Source organism: Drosophila tropicalis, unplaced genomic scaffold (genome assembly GCF_018151085.1).
Source record: "Drosophila tropicalis isolate 14030-0801.00 unplaced genomic scaffold, ASM1815108v1 contig_859, whole genome shotgun sequence".
NCBI lineage: Eukaryota > Metazoa > Arthropoda > Insecta > Diptera > Drosophilidae > Drosophila > Drosophila tropicalis.
Genome location: NW_027173353.1, coordinates 8,589,082 through 8,603,520, shown reverse-complemented (window position 1 = coordinate 8,603,520; position 14,439 = coordinate 8,589,082). Strand labels below are relative to the sequence as shown.

The window sequence follows — 14,439 nt, the reverse complement described above, 5'->3', positions numbered from 1 at the left end:
GTCTCTGATGTAGAGTGGATCCATTTATTATAAACAGATACCTTCTCTGGGCCAATAAATATTTATGGTATTTATTTACATTTACAATTTATTGTGAAGTAATTATATTAAACGTATATGCATTGGTATTATTAGTCAAAACTATTATAATTCGAGTCAAAGGGATTGCTGCTTGCCGCTACTCTTTTTTCTGATATCTTTACGGCCCATGCCTTGGACTTGCTATTCCCGCTTGTCAATGATTCTGTTGTGAATATGTTATTGCCCGAAGTCAATGGAATTATGCCAGTAGCCAAACTTTTTGAAATGCCGGCTATAATATCACCCGAGTTCTCCTCGTCCTCTTCAAATGGATTGTTTTCCTCTTTGTCCACATAGTAGTTTACATTTTTAGAGCAGACGCTGCATGTTGCATTAGAAACAAGTTTGGAATTATAATTGACGCATTCCTTATGAAAGGAATGTTGACAAAGGAAATAAACTGATGGCATTTGCAATGGTTGCCTGCAAATATCACAGGATGTGTTCCGAAATTCAATGGGATTGCATTTGTAGCGGGATATTAGTGATGTGGACTGTTTAATTTGATCCTTGAGATCATTAATGGATGCCAACTCGTTATGCGTGTCCATAAAAGTATTCAAGGACTTATCCTTGAAAAATTGTTTCAGATGCAAGGCATTCATGGCCGTATTACTGCATGCGCTTTTCAGCAGCATTAGAAATGATCTCGAACTAGTCTCAAAAAGGAATGAATGTTCGGGAAAATTTTTGATTAGACTTTTCATACATTCTTTAAGAATTGTTTCACCATTATTATTATGCTCAGCATCTGTCGGATTGGATTGAATATGTTTAATGCCATTTGTGAAAAAATAAAGGCCGCATATAATAAGAATCTTATCATGACGCAGTCGTTTATTTTTTAAAAAATTCAGTATATCTTCTGATGATGCTTTCTTTTCTCGCCATAGTTCAAGATACAGGATAAGCATATAATAATATAGCTTTTCATCGCAGTCGGGATTAATTTGGATAATTTCGGATAAGATATTAAGACAAAATTCAATATCCTGCGACAGAATGCTCAGAAAATCTAAAATATTGTCTGTTTTCTTATCGTGGACAAGCGCTTTAATAGTCGCCAATACAGTCTCCGAGTGCTTTTCTAACAATTCTTGTCCTGACTCTAAAAAGAAATTTAAAATTTCTTGTTCCTTATAGAGTTCAGCGAGATTTTTATCCTTTCTCAAATTCTGCCAAACATTAGCAAACAGCAGAAAATTGGCAGCTCGATTTGATGGATATTTGAAGTCGCCAAGTTGTATATTATCGGTATTATGAGTGCCATCCTGAAGAGTAGAAAGCTGTTCGATGCCACTGCTTAAGTCCCTTCGATCCAAGCAACTCTGAAGTAGTCTTCTATGCTCGTCAGTTGAATCATCGCTCTTTACGAATTCCTCTAGATATTCAATGAGATATTCATTATACCTTGGAGTTAGAAGTTTGGAAATAATATTAAAGGGCTTCACAAATCCTATCGTTCGGATATATTCCTTTGCCGCTCTGCTTGGGTCGCCTTTTGATAGTAAATGGTTGCCAAACTGATATCTAACAATTGCAGCATCCTCAGAACAAGCATATCCTTCTCTTTCCAACAACCTCAACGTTGTGTCATACATAGCATTTTTGGTCAATAGTCGCACCTTAAAGGATATATCATGTTCGTCCAATATATACATGTTGTATGCATATGATTTGCTGGTAGGTTCCTCCTCTCTGGTGATGACATAAAACTTATTATTTCTATTGATAATACAAAATAGGTCTTCGATGTGTTGGGAAAAAACAATCATTTTGTTTTCAGTGTCCACCACAATAAGTGTAGTGCCTGGCTGAGATGAAAGAATAGATTTCTGTTTCTTCACAACAGCGATCACATAGGGTCCTACCCATGAGACATACTTCTTTTGCCCTTCAATTGCATAACAAGGTCCCCTTCCATCACGTGTAAAGCAATAAATGGCGTCATCACTTCCAACTACCAACAATGCTTCCGGCTCCGGATATTTCATAGAAACACCTTTTTGCTGACGTATTGTGCAGCATCTATTAAACGATTTCTTATCATTCTGAAGTTTGAGTTTTGGCTCAGGCGGTCCTTTGTCATTAAGCGAAAAGCAAAACACACCATCCAGGCTGATCACAAAAATATTGCATGTCGGCTGCACTGCATCTGTCGTAGAAGAGTTTTCGAACTGGATGCCATTTATGGGGCGCAGTCCAATTGAGAACTGGCGAATACTTGTCGTTAGATCCTTAATTAACTTGCCGTAATGCAGTAAAATATCGCCCTTATCAAATCCAATGCTTAGGGCGAATATCTTCTCTGATAACGTCTCCACTTGCATACAGGTGATGATACTTGTTGAAGGCAGATTTGCAGTAGATATGATTGGAGCTCCTTGTTTTCGACTTAATCTTTTTAGGTCGTATATATGAATGGAGACCACAAAATTGTCGTCTTGTGTTGCAGTTGCAAGCAATCCATTGTTTGTCAGGGCACAAAACTTAATGGGCTGTTTGTCACCCAGCTGACTCTTAAAAACAACATTCTCCCAGTTCTCCATGTAAACGTGAATAAATCCATTTTGCTCACAAAACACCGTCGTATTCCAATTAAAGCAGTGTGCCGTAATTTCGCCACTTAAAGATTGTAGATTAGTATTGGGTGGAGGTATTACAAGATGAAACAAATCAAGTTTTTTCCATTCTAGCACACTCATTTTGTAATCTACTTTTGTTTTAATTTCTTTTACTTCCAAAAACAAAAACACACGAACATGTTCGCTCGTTTTACTCGCGAGCTCGATATATCTACATATTTCAGACTATCGATAAGTTTCCGGCACAAGCTTGGAACTATGGAACTGAAACACAAGAAATTCGAAATTTTGAAAGGCGGCAAAATCTGTTTTTAAACTGCCGATTAAGTCTTGCACGTTTCTTTTCATATTGTTAGAAAAATAGTCGTGACTAGTATCTTTTTCATAAACCTTGCACTAAAACTGATCCATTTATCTATTTTTACCAGAAGGTAGAATCCTCACACTATACTTTGTAGAAGTCGGTCGTAAAACAATAAAGTAATTTAAAACATCTATTCAAAACAAAATTCAGGCCATCTATTGCACATTTTTATATTAAATATAAAGGTTAAATGCCTAGGATATATTGTTCAGCAAACTGTACAAAAGTTTTGTCACAAAATAAATTTCACACCCACTTTTATTCGGTGAAAAGTTAAAATGTTACCGTCTTTATTGATTTAGATCGACTTTATTTTAAGCATAAACCTCACGCTGAGCCTTTTCCCAAGCGGCCATTGGGCCGTGCTCTGGGCGGTATTTCACGTTGCAACCATCGGCTTCAAAGCGGTTGTCATCACGGAGTTCCTCATAACGCTCACGATCGTACTTCGTGAAGCCCCATTTCTTGGAAACGTAGATCTAAAACGAATATATGCATTATTAGTACAACGAAAAATGTCTTTAAATTTGTTAACGTACCTTCTGACGGCCAGGGAACTTGAACTTGGCACGACGCAAAGCTTCCACAACTTGAGCCTTGTAACGGTCGCTCGAGCGAACAGACATAATGGGCTGTCCAATACGCACACGAGCCACTGTGCCTTGAGGCTTGCCGAAAGCACCTCTCATTCCAGTTTGGAGCCTGGAAGGATGAATTAATTATTTAACTTTTGTTTCACACTCATTTTTGTAACAAAAACTTGGAAATATCTTTAGATACTCATTCACTCAATAAAGCCAAGACATAATCTTCTATTTCGGTATTAATTTTATGAAGAGCAAGACTTTTAGAAAGGTCAAGAAATATGCCAGTCATTGTTTCATGTATTGCACTGATAAATCAATTTCACCATCCACACAAATACTTCTAGATTAATCTTTGAGAGGGTTCCTCTTACCTATCAGCTCCGGCGCACGACAACATCTTGTTGATGCGAATGACGTGGAAAGGATGCAGACGCATACGGATATGGAACTGATCCTTACCGCAGTATTTCACCAAATACTTGTTGCAGCAAATGCGGCCTGCCTCCAAGGCTTCGCTGCTAAGCTGTTCGTATTCATCAGACACTAAATGCACACATAATGGAAAATCTTCCACAGTTGCCTTCTTTCTGCCCAAATCGAAGATACGAATCTTAGGGTCGGGTACACCACGACAGAAACGTGATTTGGGGTATGGCTTGTTTTTGCAATAACGATAGCTGCAAAAGACAAAATAAAATAAATTAGCATTATGAGTCACAGTTTAGTACAATAATTTAACTTACCATCTCGCGGGACGGCGACCCATTTTGAACCTTAAATAAAGAAAAACGAAATAAATATTAATAACAACTGTCTTTTAAAGAGTTACTCTCTAATTGTAAAGAGAATACTTTCAAAAACATAAATTTTTTGACCAGATGACAAAAGATTTTTTTTCCTAAGCAGTTTTACATACCTCTTCTGAGACGGTGCAAAACAAAAGGAAGAAAGGGAGACCAGCGGAAATGGTGATGGTCCTAAAAACCGATAAACTATCTGTGAAATATGTTTTAAATTCACAACACTATTTGGAAATTCCAGTCACTTTGGAACGATGAAAACGGAATATGGGATGGCTTGAGTTAAATACTTATTAATCCATACTTATATAGATTCTTTTGCATACAAAAAAGAACTTCTACCAACCGTTAATATGTAACACAATATACATATATAACATATTATCGTCTCTATTTTTTTTTTGTTTGGTGTCTTGTAATAACTTTTCATTTTCATTTTAATAAATATTCAATTTTGCAATTTATTTAAATTTTATAATATTTACCATAGTTATAAAACTTAATTTGTCAATTAAATTTTTTTTAAAAATTAATAGCTCTTTAATGATTAAATAAGTAGAATCCAAATATGTACTTGTTTCTATACCACAGTTTCAAAACAAGTAGGAATTCACAAACGATATATATCGGAGAAACGAACTTTCAATGCAACTCTGGCCATTCATTTCCTTCTCGGTCACTTGCCAAGTTTCCTTCTTTTGCAAATTGGTCGACGTGCGAGGTAGGTGTGCTTCAACTTAATCTTAAAATATTGGGAACATCTCAGTATAAAAATGTGAACTTCTTAATGAATTTGATAAAACAATTAGAACTAATTTAAAAAACCTCTTTATATTTTCAGACAGGTAATTAAATATTCCAATATTATGTAGATTTGTGTGGTATAGTAACGTTCTGGATTCAGATGATGATATTTTCCATGCACCACTCTTAAACCAGCAATGGTTAAGTGACGATTATGGATATTCTGACCAATAAGCAGTTTGGATGTTTTTCATTATATAGTTAATTGAACATGGTTTTTTATATATAATATAAATATCTGTGTTTCAGTTGCAGAAATCCCAAATGTTGCACAAAAAGTTAACGGCTCAGTCCAGTGGGCTGTTGATAGACCGATGATGTGACAGTTATTAAAAATATAAATAACACATTCAATTTGTTACTAGGTCTATCAATCATCGAAAATGGGGGCATACCGGTATATGCAGGAGTTGTACAGAAAGAAGCAGAGCGATGTGTTGCGCTACTTGCTTCGCATCCGCGTCTGGCAGTACCGTCAGTTGACCAAGCTGCACCGTTCACCCAGGCCCACTCGTCCAGATAAGGCCCGTCGTCTGGGATACCGCGCCAAGCAGGGTTATGTCATCTACAGAATTCGTGTGCGTCGTGGTGGCCGCAAGCGCCCAGTTCCCAAGGGTTGCACATACGGCAAGCCCAAGAGCCATGGTGTCAACCAATTGAAACCATACCGTGGTTTGCAATCCATTGCCGAGGTGAGTTCTTCAACTAGGCTAAGGACCTATTTTAACAAAGTGCAATGCTGATGATAACAACTTTGGTCTAAATGAAATCCTGTTGACTACTTTCTTAACTTCCTTAGATGTCTGACATTCTTGCTTAAAAGATCTCAATTTAAGTGCTGTTGTTTTCGTAGACTTATAATTTGTATTTTGTACTTGTTTCAGGAACGTGTTGGTCGTAGACTTGGTGGCCTGCGTGTTTTGAACTCGTACTGGGTTGCCCAGGACGCTTCGTACAAATACTTCGAGGTCATCTTGGTTGACATCCACCACAATGCTATCCGCCGCGACGCCAAAATCAACTGGATTTGCAAGCACGTGCACAAGCACCGTGAACTGCGTGGCTTGACCTCAGCCGGCAAGCGTTCCCGTGGCCTTGGCAAGGGTTACAGATACTCGCAGACAATTGGTGGCTCCAGGCGCGCTGCCTGGAAGCGCAAGAACCGCGAGCACATGCACAGGAAGCGCTAAAAAGCTTAAGAATGTAATCTATGTTAGACATTTCAACAATAAAATGCAGATGTTATACAGGGGTATTTGCTCCTTGTATCAAGTAATTTGTGAAAAGAACTAAATTTTCTAATAACCAATTTGATTGGTTTTGGGATGTACATATGTATGTATGTATTTATTTGGACTTCTTTAGTCTTTTTGTTTGACTTTATACATATTGATGTGCTGATTTAAATAGTTGAACTAGTCTTAGCAAGCCGCGGTCCGCAAATTTCAAAGATATTGGCTTTTTGACAGCACCTCTAAAGTCAAATATATAAATAATAAAGTTTGTTGCAATTAAGAGATAATATGTTATATGAATGTATCGCAGAAATTTAATTACAACTTTCTATTCTTTGAAGTACTCAATTCTTGGTCCTTTTGACCAGTTTGGATAGTCGAAACCTGCAAACTGAACCTGATTTAAATGGTCCGTCCGCAAATTAAAAAGATATTGGCTTTCGTGCGGAAAATGAACAGTCAAATATATAATTTAAAAGTCTGTTCTAATTAAGAGATAACAATAAGTTATATGTATCGACATTTATTTGTTTGCGTAGAAATTTAACTACAACTCTCTATTCATCCTTTGGAATACCCAATTCTGCATTGGTCCATTTTGACGGGTTTGGATAGTCGAATTCACCCTGCAAATTACAAGAAAATAGTTGCTGAAGATGTTGGTGGTGCAGACTTCGCATAAACTTACGGTAATGTGATCGGGCTCGTGCCACAGGTGCCAAATAACCCACCACCACATAGCGCCGCCCACGGCAACAGCTCCAATCCTAGTCGCCTTTGAATGCGGCGGTGGTGGAGCTCGGTACGAGACCCTTTAAAAATTATTATGTAATTTTTATTCACCGAGTTATTACAGTACAATCGGTTACTTACACATGGCTTTGCCTTAGGACTACATTGGTCTTAAGAATGTTTCTATAGAGAACGGCTTTCGCCTGTGGGCTCAAAATTAGATTTCGAGCAATGTTCATATTTGTATTTTATGTTCTTTTTTATATTGATAAAAATGAAAGCAATGTTGATATTCGATAGCCCCCACTATGGCATGCAAAAATTATCGTCTGTCGAACTGGTTCAAATTGGAGTTGTAATTTTAATCTAAGATATAAACTAAATGGTGGATAAAACTATTAAATGAAAGTTTTAGATGTGATAGGACAAATTTTATAATTAATACTGCTTCTGATAGCAGCTTGAAAGGCGACTAAATTTGTTTTAAAACGCAGTATAATTTTGAGTGGTTCCAGTTTTTGTATATATTTTTTCTCACTGTTTCCCAAGTGTGTTTCATTTTCATATTTCAAACCGTTCAATAGCGAACAAATCGATTAATATCGTTCAATTATATTGGACATTGCTATCGCTTTCGCAGAGTCTCATTTTACTTCTAGAATTGGAAAATTAAGCGAAGTAATGACGGATAATTGGGTTAAAATCGCAGAAGACCAAGAAGTCTCGAAATTGGTATGTACATATGCAAGAATAGAGCTTAGTTTTCTCGGTCATTTGTGATGAACATTAATCTAAAATATTCTTGCAGGTTGATCAACTACATATAAAATCAGTTGATGCAAACAATGCGCAGAATGCCGCAAGTTCAAATCAGCCGGCATCAAAAAGCACCGAGGACTCCCAAGCGGATAATGCTGAGTAAGATTTTTTAACTATGAACATAAATAGATATACATATGTATACATATGTATATGGTTACGCTTGGTATATCGACTTCTATTTGAACGTGAGTTTGTTGAAGCGACGTGTTATATTTCAATTGTTTGTCCTTCAAGATGGCCAATTACGCTTTTCGCCAAAATTCACTGGGAGTAGATTTCACAATTCTGGTTATACTTAATGCCTACAAATCCTTTTATTTGGTATAAATGAGTTTTGCAGGGTTTTCTATCCCATGGGACTCTAGAAAATAAATGCTTAATGGCATATTTAGTTATATTTTCCTTCGTTTTACAGTCCAGCAGAAACGAGTCTTTTAATTAAGATATTGGGCAAAGGATTGGTAAATACGAAATTGTCTCTGGACATTCAACAAAAGAACCCCAATTCGCCTTTGCACTCGGTGAAAACTTTTGAAGCCCTTCATTTGTAAGTAACTCGTTGCTTTTTTTAATGGAAATTTCTAACATAATTTGGAAATTATTTTTAGAAAACCAGAACTACTTAAAGGCATTTATGCCATGGGTTTTAATACACCATCAAAAATTCAAGAAACCGCTTTGCCAACTCTGCTGGCAGATCCGCCACAAAATATGATAGCGCAAAGCCAATCGGGAACAGGTAAAACAGCGGCTTTTGTCTTAGCCATGCTTAGCCGAGTTGACACTAAACTGAATCATCCTCAGGTAAATGAGTTGTACATATTTATTTAATTTGAGCTAATGAGCTCCGACTTTGTTTTGGTCAGGTACTTTGCTTGTCGCCTACATATGAATTGGCAATTCAAACAGGTGAAGCTGCAGCACGCATGGGTCAGTTTTCGCCGGACATTAAATTAAGATTCGCTGTACGCGGTGAAGAAGGTAAACATTTGATATGGGTTGTTCACTATGTAATTAATTTACCTTCTATTTGATAATTTCTAGTTGATCGTTCCTCAAAGATTACTGAGCACATTTTGATTGGAACTCCTGGAAAAATGTTGGACTGGGGACTTAAATTTCGTTTATTTGACATGAAGAAAATTACGGTTTTCGTTTTGGACGAAGCTGACGTTATGATTGCAACGCAAGGACATCATGATCAATGCATTCGAATTCATAAGTAAGTATTTTCTCTCAAATCTTGAAAATAAGAGTGGACAGGGGAATTGTAAAACATGAAGACTTACATATTACCATCTTTTTTTTTAATTTGAAACAAACACTTATAATTGTATTTACAATTTTTTTTCAGAATGCTCAAACCGACATGTCAAATGCTGTTCTTTTCAGCGACATACAATAAAGAAGTGATGGATTTTGCACGCTTAATTGTGACTGATCCAACCATTATAAGGTATGGATAATTAGGGAAACATTAGAATAGCTATTGAAAAGAATAAAATCTATTATTTATACTATTTTAGACTAATGCGGGAGGAAGAGTCATTGGATAATATTAAACAATATTATGTTAAATGTAAAAACGAAGACGGAAAGTACAATGCCATACAAAATATTTATGGCTGCATCAGCATCGGACAAGCCATTATATTCTGTCATGTAAGTTAATATCTTATCCTTTCGATCTGAACATTAAACGATTGTTTTTTTTTAGACTCGTAAAACTGCATCTTGGTTATCTGGCAAAATGGCAAAGGAAGGACATTCAGTTGCTGTGCTTTCTGGGGATTTGACCGTAGAGCAAAGACTCGCTGTTTTGGATCGATTCCGTTCGGGACTCGAGAAAGTTCTTATTACAACCAATGTATTGTCTCGAGGTAGAAATGTCTATTTTACTCACCCAAAGAAAAATCAATACTTAATGTTATATTAATCCTTTAAGGCATTGACATCGAACAAGTTACAATAGTGGTCAATTTCGATTTGCCTATTGATGCACGTGGAAATGCTGATTGTGAGACTTATTTGCATCGCATTGGGCGAACAGGGCGATTTGGTAAGTAGTTTTTACATCAATAGATCGTTACAATTTTTCTATAATGCTTTACGAATCCCATTTTACAGGAAAATCTGGAATTGCTATTAATCTCGTCGATAGTGAGAAAAGTATGGAAGTGTGTAGGGCTATTGAGAAGCACTTTAAGAAAGATATCGAATTTTTGAATACTGATAATGCAGATGACATTGGAAAAATTGGAAATTAAAATATATGTACATCATTCCATAATTTAAAGTTGAAACTGTCGAATCTTGATATGACTATATGCACAATTCAGGATGAAAAATATAAATATGTTTCATATTCATTATAATAACAAACTTCGAAGTTATTGAAAACTGAAAATTTTTGTTTTGAAAAAGCTTTAATTTCTTACCATGAGCATAAATGAATAGCAGATCAATTACAGTATTTTTCTTTTGTTTTAAATAAAACCTGTTTATTGGTGTCCCTGTTAAACTGTCATTATTAAATAGTTATTTGTATAAATGTTTCTCGACCCAGCGGGGTAGAGCAAAGGCAGAAGCATGAACTTCACTCGAGTAGTATTTCAAATTCAAGGAATCAATTTCGGAATTTTCAAATTTCTTGGTGGGAGTTTTGAAAACTTGATTCTTATTCAAAGAACCTATGACAAAGCCAATATGGCCGCAGGGATAGGATGGAACCGATGTCACTGCATAGGCGACTTTTGCAAAATGTTGTCCGCAGCCATCCATAGTTTTCTTAATGTGTTCGATATCTAGCCAAAAGCTGCCTCCTTGCGAGCAAACAATGCCGCCATCCTTCAGGGCGTTCTTCATTAATTCGTAATAGCTTTCCTGAAACAAAGAAACAGCAGGGCCAACTGGATCTGAGCTATCTGTTATAATAACATCGAATTCATTTGAATGATTCTTCATGTACTCGAATCCATCGCCGATGGTAAGCTTTAATTTTGGGTTTTCAAATCCACATGCCATCGAGGGTAAATATTGCTTGGAAAGTTCTACAACGCGATCATCGATTTCCACCTGATGGACTTCCTCAACCTGTGGATGCTTGACAACTTCTCTGGCAACGCCACCATCGCCTCCGCCAACAATAAGGACCTTCTTCGGGTTCGGATGTAAGCAGAGAGGCAGAAATGAAATCATTTCCTGATAGGAAAATTCATCTCTTAATGTGCATTGAATGATTCCATCTAGTATCAAGCACATACCATAATTTTCGCTAAAAAAAAATAATTGAAACATTTATTAAAGTAAGATGATCTTTTTACAACTACAGTTTTCATTAGCAGTTGTCTTCCTAATCAACGAAAGCTTATAAAAATAACCAGCCAGAACAAGATTTTGGAATTGTCGAAAATGTATTAAGTTAATTATCAAATCACTTGACATCCCGTTTTGTAAATACGAAGATTCAAATTCAATTTTCGTAATCTTGTGTTAAAAATTCAAGAGTTCACCAAAGTCAGATTTAATACGTAAATAGGCAATGTGGTATTCAAAAAATCTATGTGTGTGTATATATGCTTTACTTTTTCATCATCAATAATTCATCTATAAACATACACATAGCGACAGTAAAGAATTTAGCCAGATAAACAGATATGGGTCAGATATAATTGATAAGAGGGGTTAGCCATTTCTATGGCTAATCTAAATAAATTCATGTGCACATGCCTATTCACATGTACACGGCAGAAATGTAAATCTTAACTACATTACAAACTTACGTTTCAACAATTTGAATATTTTGGAATTTCGAATCCTCCTTATGCAGGACTTTTTTAACTTTTAGCGAAAAAGATTGTCCAGGCCAGAGTTCATTCTGAACTTCACTGAACCATCCGTTTGAAATCAAATCCATTTCGAATCAAGTGTCTGATCTGCTGAACCGAACAATTTAACGTAGCGCGGGCGCGTTGATAATTAAACTGAGTCTCAAAAATTTAATCTACATGTGACTCCAATTCAAAGTAACCATATTTTTTTAACTTTAAAATATCAAAGCTTCTCTTTTCAAAAATACCAAAATACTTTCAACAGGTGGAACGGGATGTAAACAAATTCTTTTGCTGTGAACTCAATGTAAACAAATGGGGGCGACGACTTTGATACACCCTGTATAAAATATTATTTAAATAAATGCAGGCGAAAGAGATATATTTAAAGATTATCTTAGATCTAACAATAATTTGATCTATGGTCGGCAATGAACATTTACAATAAAATTAAGCGTTTGATTAGTTTACCTGTGCTTTGACCTTCTAACCTGACAAGGATTCCTCTTCTCAGCAGATTGCCAACAAAGGAATGTTGATGGTAAGCAAAAATTGTAACAATATGTAAATATTTTTTCAAGAAATTGTATATTATAGAAGTAAAATGAAATTACATTTAACTAAAGGGAGCGTTAATAAATTCATCTCCTAAATACAAGTTTGTTCAGACCACATTGATGTGTTGTCTCTTCCTGGTGGTAGTACAATTTCTAATTTTAGTCAAATAGTATTTATAATATAGTCTTTAGAACTTCAAAAACTAAAATAGAATAACCGAGTCCTCTTTTAGCAGATAGTTTCCATAGGAATGATTTGGGAGTTCGGCTATATGAATCTCTGAAAACCTAAATTCAGAGTCACAAAAATATCTAGTTACAAGTATATTCATTTATTAATTCGCAGTTTCACAAGCATCAACCCAATCATTATAAACGTCAATTGGTTCCGATAGAAAGTTTATCCCAGTTTGGAAATCTTCTAAGCAGACGCGACAAGTTATTTTAGCAGTATTTCGCCGCTTATCCCTGCAATCAAGGAATGCCAAATTAAAACCCAAACTCAATTCTGCGGGCCCATAGTACTTACATTTTTACTTCGCACGACTTTTCATGGTTACAAAATGGACAATTAAACTGTTGGTCAAGTGGCTCAATGTTTTTCCTTTTTGGCGGCGGCTTTCTCTTAGACTTCCTTCGACCCATTATAAAGTTTAGGCTTTATTATTTAGAAAAAAAAGATGAAAACTATCTCACAGAAGTTTTGTTTTGACCAGTGTGACCTAACTCGATTGATCAATTATTGCTGAAACCCCTGATGAAATCGATAGTTAGAATTCATTTTGGAACGTTGGTAATAAAACACGATATATTGGCCATTTTTAAAAATTATTTAAATTATTATTTAAAAACGATTTTTGTGAATTTAAAATGAATAAAATAGTTATGTGCAGTTTGTTTTTACATTAAGTAGTTTTGAAGTTCCTCAAATGATAGTGCTGGGTCATTATTCTCATTGTTAGGCAGATTGAAGCCATTAAAATTGGCACAGCATTTAAAATTAGCATCTAACATTAAAAGCGACTGTGTTTTTGCATTTGACAAACCAAAAAAGACTTCACCCTGAACTTTTAGGTGTGCTTTAGTATTGTCCTTAAAAGATCTTTGAATTGTAGTAATAAGTTCTTGATGGCATATGTTAGCCGATTCTCCAAAATAGACTCCATCTAAATCATTGTCCGGGATTATTTGAAACTGAGGTATTCCAGCATTATTGAGAATTTTACACGTGAAAACACATTTTTTTCTCGGATCCTTTGGGTGTGCATATATACGTGTGGCTACATATCCCACGGGATATATCCAGCATGATGTGTGGAAATTCGGATTCCCTGGAATGATCTCTCCCAGGCAGTGTAGCAAAATGTTCGTAAGGTTCATAGGAAACATTGACTTCTTTTTACGAACAGTTGAATTGTTTTTTGATTTACTGTCTATCGTATTCGTTTTAGGTAATGTCTGATCCTGTGTGGTACTACTAGGAGTTCCATTGGATTTCTCCTTGATTTCGCTCTTTTCTTTTGTTCCACTGTTTTCGATATGGTTGTTTTTAGCGAGACCTTCATGGAACATAAGACGTTCAATTAAAAACAGCCTCTCGGAGCGGGCTGCAGTTAGCTCCCCCTGAACATGACAAATTTCATCGGCAATAGAGCTGTTTTCCTGTAAGGTAAGCAAAATTGTTTATTATATTAGTTGCGAATCCGCAAATGAATAATATATTATATCTTCACATTTTCTTTCAACATTGTTGAAGAGTTAATAAACAAATAATTCTGTAGTTGTGAACATTGCATACCAGCAGGTAATTTTTAATACTGCGCTTTAACCTTCGATATCTTTGTTCATATTTATTCATGATTTTTATCCCAGTTAGCTTTATAATTTAATAATTTAATAATAATGTTTTTTGCGTTTTTTTTTTTTCGAACGTAAACACAACTTTACTCTCGAACTCGAACATGTTCGAACATTTACTCACGAACTCGAACATGTTCGAGCGGTTTATTCACGCGTTTTACTCCCGCGCGCGGTTTACTCAC

General features: G+C 35.8%; 8 protein-coding genes and 1 non-coding gene across 9 annotated transcripts; 3 read left to right on the top strand and 6 right to left on the bottom strand.

The window, feature by feature from the left end:
• Positions 1-42: 42 nt before the first annotated feature.
• Positions 43-2,865, bottom strand: Vps11 (vacuolar protein sorting 11). Its single transcript, XM_068297063.1, has one exon. It carries the CDS (start codon positions 2,784-2,786, stop codon positions 132-134), a length of 2,655 nt encoding a protein of 884 aa, XP_068153164.1. The 5' UTR covers positions 2,787-2,865; the 3' UTR covers positions 43-131.
• Positions 2,866-3,286: 421 nt separating this feature from the next.
• Positions 3,287-4,636, bottom strand: RpL10 (ribosomal protein L10). The gene is made up of 5 exons (XM_068296108.1): positions 4,534-4,636; positions 4,361-4,390; positions 3,989-4,294; positions 3,570-3,732; positions 3,287-3,509 (listed from the first exon to the last, which is right to left on the bottom strand). Exons 2-5 carry the CDS (start codon positions 4,381-4,383, stop codon positions 3,345-3,347), a joined length of 657 nt encoding a protein of 218 aa, XP_068152209.1. The 5' UTR covers positions 4,384-4,390; positions 4,534-4,636; the 3' UTR covers positions 3,287-3,344.
• Positions 4,637-5,313: 677 nt separating this feature from the next.
• Positions 5,314-5,394, top strand: LOC137583298 (small nucleolar RNA Me18S-Gm1358). The gene has a single exon (XR_011033403.1). It is a non-coding gene; the product is annotated as a small nucleolar RNA Me18S-Gm1358 (small nucleolar RNA).
• A 93-nt stretch (positions 5,395-5,487) lies between these two features.
• On the top strand, positions 5,488-6,497 carry RpL15 (ribosomal protein L15). Its single transcript, XM_068297197.1, has 2 exons — positions 5,488-5,913; positions 6,106-6,497. The coding sequence occupies exons 1-2, from the start codon at positions 5,605-5,607 to the stop codon at positions 6,409-6,411; spliced, it is 615 nt and encodes a 204-aa protein (XP_068153298.1). The 5' UTR covers positions 5,488-5,604; the 3' UTR covers positions 6,412-6,497.
• Positions 6,498-6,945: 448 nt separating this feature from the next.
• Positions 6,946-7,490, bottom strand: LOC137582600 (NADH dehydrogenase [ubiquinone] 1 beta subcomplex subunit 2, mitochondrial-like). The gene is made up of 3 exons (XM_068297198.1): positions 7,330-7,490; positions 7,145-7,268; positions 6,946-7,082 (listed from the first exon to the last, which is right to left on the bottom strand). The coding sequence occupies exons 1-3, from the start codon at positions 7,425-7,427 to the stop codon at positions 7,014-7,016; spliced, it is 291 nt and encodes a 96-aa protein (XP_068153299.1). The 5' UTR covers positions 7,428-7,490; the 3' UTR covers positions 6,946-7,013.
• A 296-nt stretch (positions 7,491-7,786) lies between these two features.
• Positions 7,787-10,531, top strand: Dbp80 (putative ATP-dependent RNA helicase Dbp80). The gene is made up of 11 exons (XM_068296228.1): positions 7,787-7,920; positions 7,997-8,106; positions 8,426-8,557; positions 8,619-8,814; positions 8,877-8,991; positions 9,055-9,232; positions 9,365-9,466; positions 9,537-9,672; positions 9,728-9,890; positions 9,956-10,069; positions 10,138-10,531. Exons 1-11 carry the CDS (start codon positions 7,870-7,872, stop codon positions 10,275-10,277), a joined length of 1,437 nt encoding a protein of 478 aa, XP_068152329.1. The 5' UTR covers positions 7,787-7,869; the 3' UTR covers positions 10,278-10,531.
• SpdS (Spermidine Synthase) lies at positions 10,418-12,005 on the bottom strand. Its single transcript, XM_068296229.1, has 2 exons — positions 11,793-12,005; positions 10,418-11,284 (listed from the first exon to the last, which is right to left on the bottom strand). The coding sequence occupies exons 1-2, from the start codon at positions 11,924-11,926 to the stop codon at positions 10,549-10,551; spliced, it is 870 nt and encodes a 289-aa protein (XP_068152330.1). The 5' UTR covers positions 11,927-12,005; the 3' UTR covers positions 10,418-10,548.
• A 404-nt stretch (positions 12,006-12,409) lies between these two features.
• LOC137582639 (transcription elongation factor 1 homolog) lies at positions 12,410-13,123 on the bottom strand. The gene is made up of 2 exons (XM_068297254.1): positions 12,927-13,123; positions 12,410-12,865 (listed from the first exon to the last, which is right to left on the bottom strand). Exons 1-2 carry the CDS (start codon positions 13,040-13,042, stop codon positions 12,733-12,735), a joined length of 249 nt encoding a protein of 82 aa, XP_068153355.1. The 5' UTR covers positions 13,043-13,123; the 3' UTR covers positions 12,410-12,732.
• An 85-nt stretch (positions 13,124-13,208) lies between these two features.
• On the bottom strand, positions 13,209-14,356 carry LOC137582626 (transforming growth factor beta regulator 1). The gene is made up of 2 exons (XM_068297239.1): positions 14,196-14,356; positions 13,209-14,059 (listed from the first exon to the last, which is right to left on the bottom strand). The coding sequence occupies exons 1-2, from the start codon at positions 14,253-14,255 to the stop codon at positions 13,298-13,300; spliced, it is 822 nt and encodes a 273-aa protein (XP_068153340.1). The 5' UTR covers positions 14,256-14,356; the 3' UTR covers positions 13,209-13,297.
• Positions 14,357-14,439: the final 83 nt, after the last annotated feature.

Excerpts from the sequence above, each read along its gene's own strand:
- LOC137582600 (XM_068297198.1), bottom strand. The coding sequence starts at position 7,427 with ATGAACATTGCTCGAAATCTAATTTTGAGCCCACAGGCGAAAGCCGTT. Across the intron at positions 7,269-7,329 it reads GTCCTAAGGCAAAGCCATGT|GGTCTCGTACCGAGCTCCAC; the intron begins GTAAGTAACCGA and ends TAATTTTTAAAG. Across the intron at positions 7,083-7,144 it reads ACGAGCCCGATCACATTACC|GGTGAATTCGACTATCCAAA; the intron begins GTAAGTTTATGC and ends TGTAATTTGCAG.
- Dbp80 (XM_068296228.1), top strand. The coding sequence starts at position 7,870 with ATGACGGATAATTGGGTTAAAATCGCAGAAGACCAAGAAGTCTCGAAA. Across the intron at positions 8,992-9,054 it reads CGCTGTACGCGGTGAAGAAG|TTGATCGTTCCTCAAAGATT; the intron begins GTAAACATTTGA and ends GATAATTTCTAG. Across the intron at positions 9,673-9,727 it reads AAGCCATTATATTCTGTCAT|ACTCGTAAAACTGCATCTTG; the intron begins GTAAGTTAATAT and ends GTTTTTTTTTAG.
- RpL15 (XM_068297197.1), top strand. The coding sequence starts at position 5,605 with ATGGGGGCATACCGGTATATGCAGGAGTTGTACAGAAAGAAGCAGAGC. Across the intron at positions 5,914-6,105 it reads GTTTGCAATCCATTGCCGAG|GAACGTGTTGGTCGTAGACT; the intron begins GTGAGTTCTTCA and ends TACTTGTTTCAG.
- RpL10 (XM_068296108.1), bottom strand. The coding sequence starts at position 4,383 with ATGGGTCGCCGTCCCGCGAGATG. Across the intron at positions 3,733-3,988 it reads TCGTGCGCCGGAGCTGATAG|GCTCCAAACTGGAATGAGAG; the intron begins GTAAGAGGAACC and ends TCATCCTTCCAG. Across the intron at positions 3,510-3,569 it reads AGTTCCCTGGCCGTCAGAAG|ATCTACGTTTCCAAGAAATG; the intron begins GTACGTTAACAA and ends TATTCGTTTTAG.
- SpdS (XM_068296229.1), bottom strand. The coding sequence starts at position 11,926 with ATGGATTTGATTTCAAACGGATGGTTCAGTGAAGTTCAGAATGAACTC. Across the intron at positions 11,285-11,792 it reads AATATTCAAATTGTTGAAAC|CGAAAATTATGGTATGTGCT; the intron begins GTAAGTTTGTAA and ends ATTTTTTTTTAG.
- LOC137582639 (XM_068297254.1), bottom strand. The coding sequence starts at position 13,042 with ATGGGTCGAAGGAAGTCTAAGAGAAAGCCGCCGCCAAAAAGGAAAAAC. Across the intron at positions 12,866-12,926 it reads AAGTCGTGCGAAGTAAAAAT|GGATAAGCGGCGAAATACTG; the intron begins GTAAGTACTATG and ends CCTTGATTGCAG.
- LOC137582626 (XM_068297239.1), bottom strand. The coding sequence starts at position 14,255 with ATGAATAAATATGAACAAAGATATCGAAGGTTAAAGCGCAGTATTAAA. Across the intron at positions 14,060-14,195 it reads GTATTAAAAATTACCTGCTG|GAAAACAGCTCTATTGCCGA; the intron begins GTATGCAATGTT and ends CTTACCTTACAG.
- Vps11 (XM_068297063.1), bottom strand. The coding sequence starts at position 2,786 with ATGAGTGTGCTAGAATGGAAAAAACTTGATTTGTTTCATCTTGTAATA.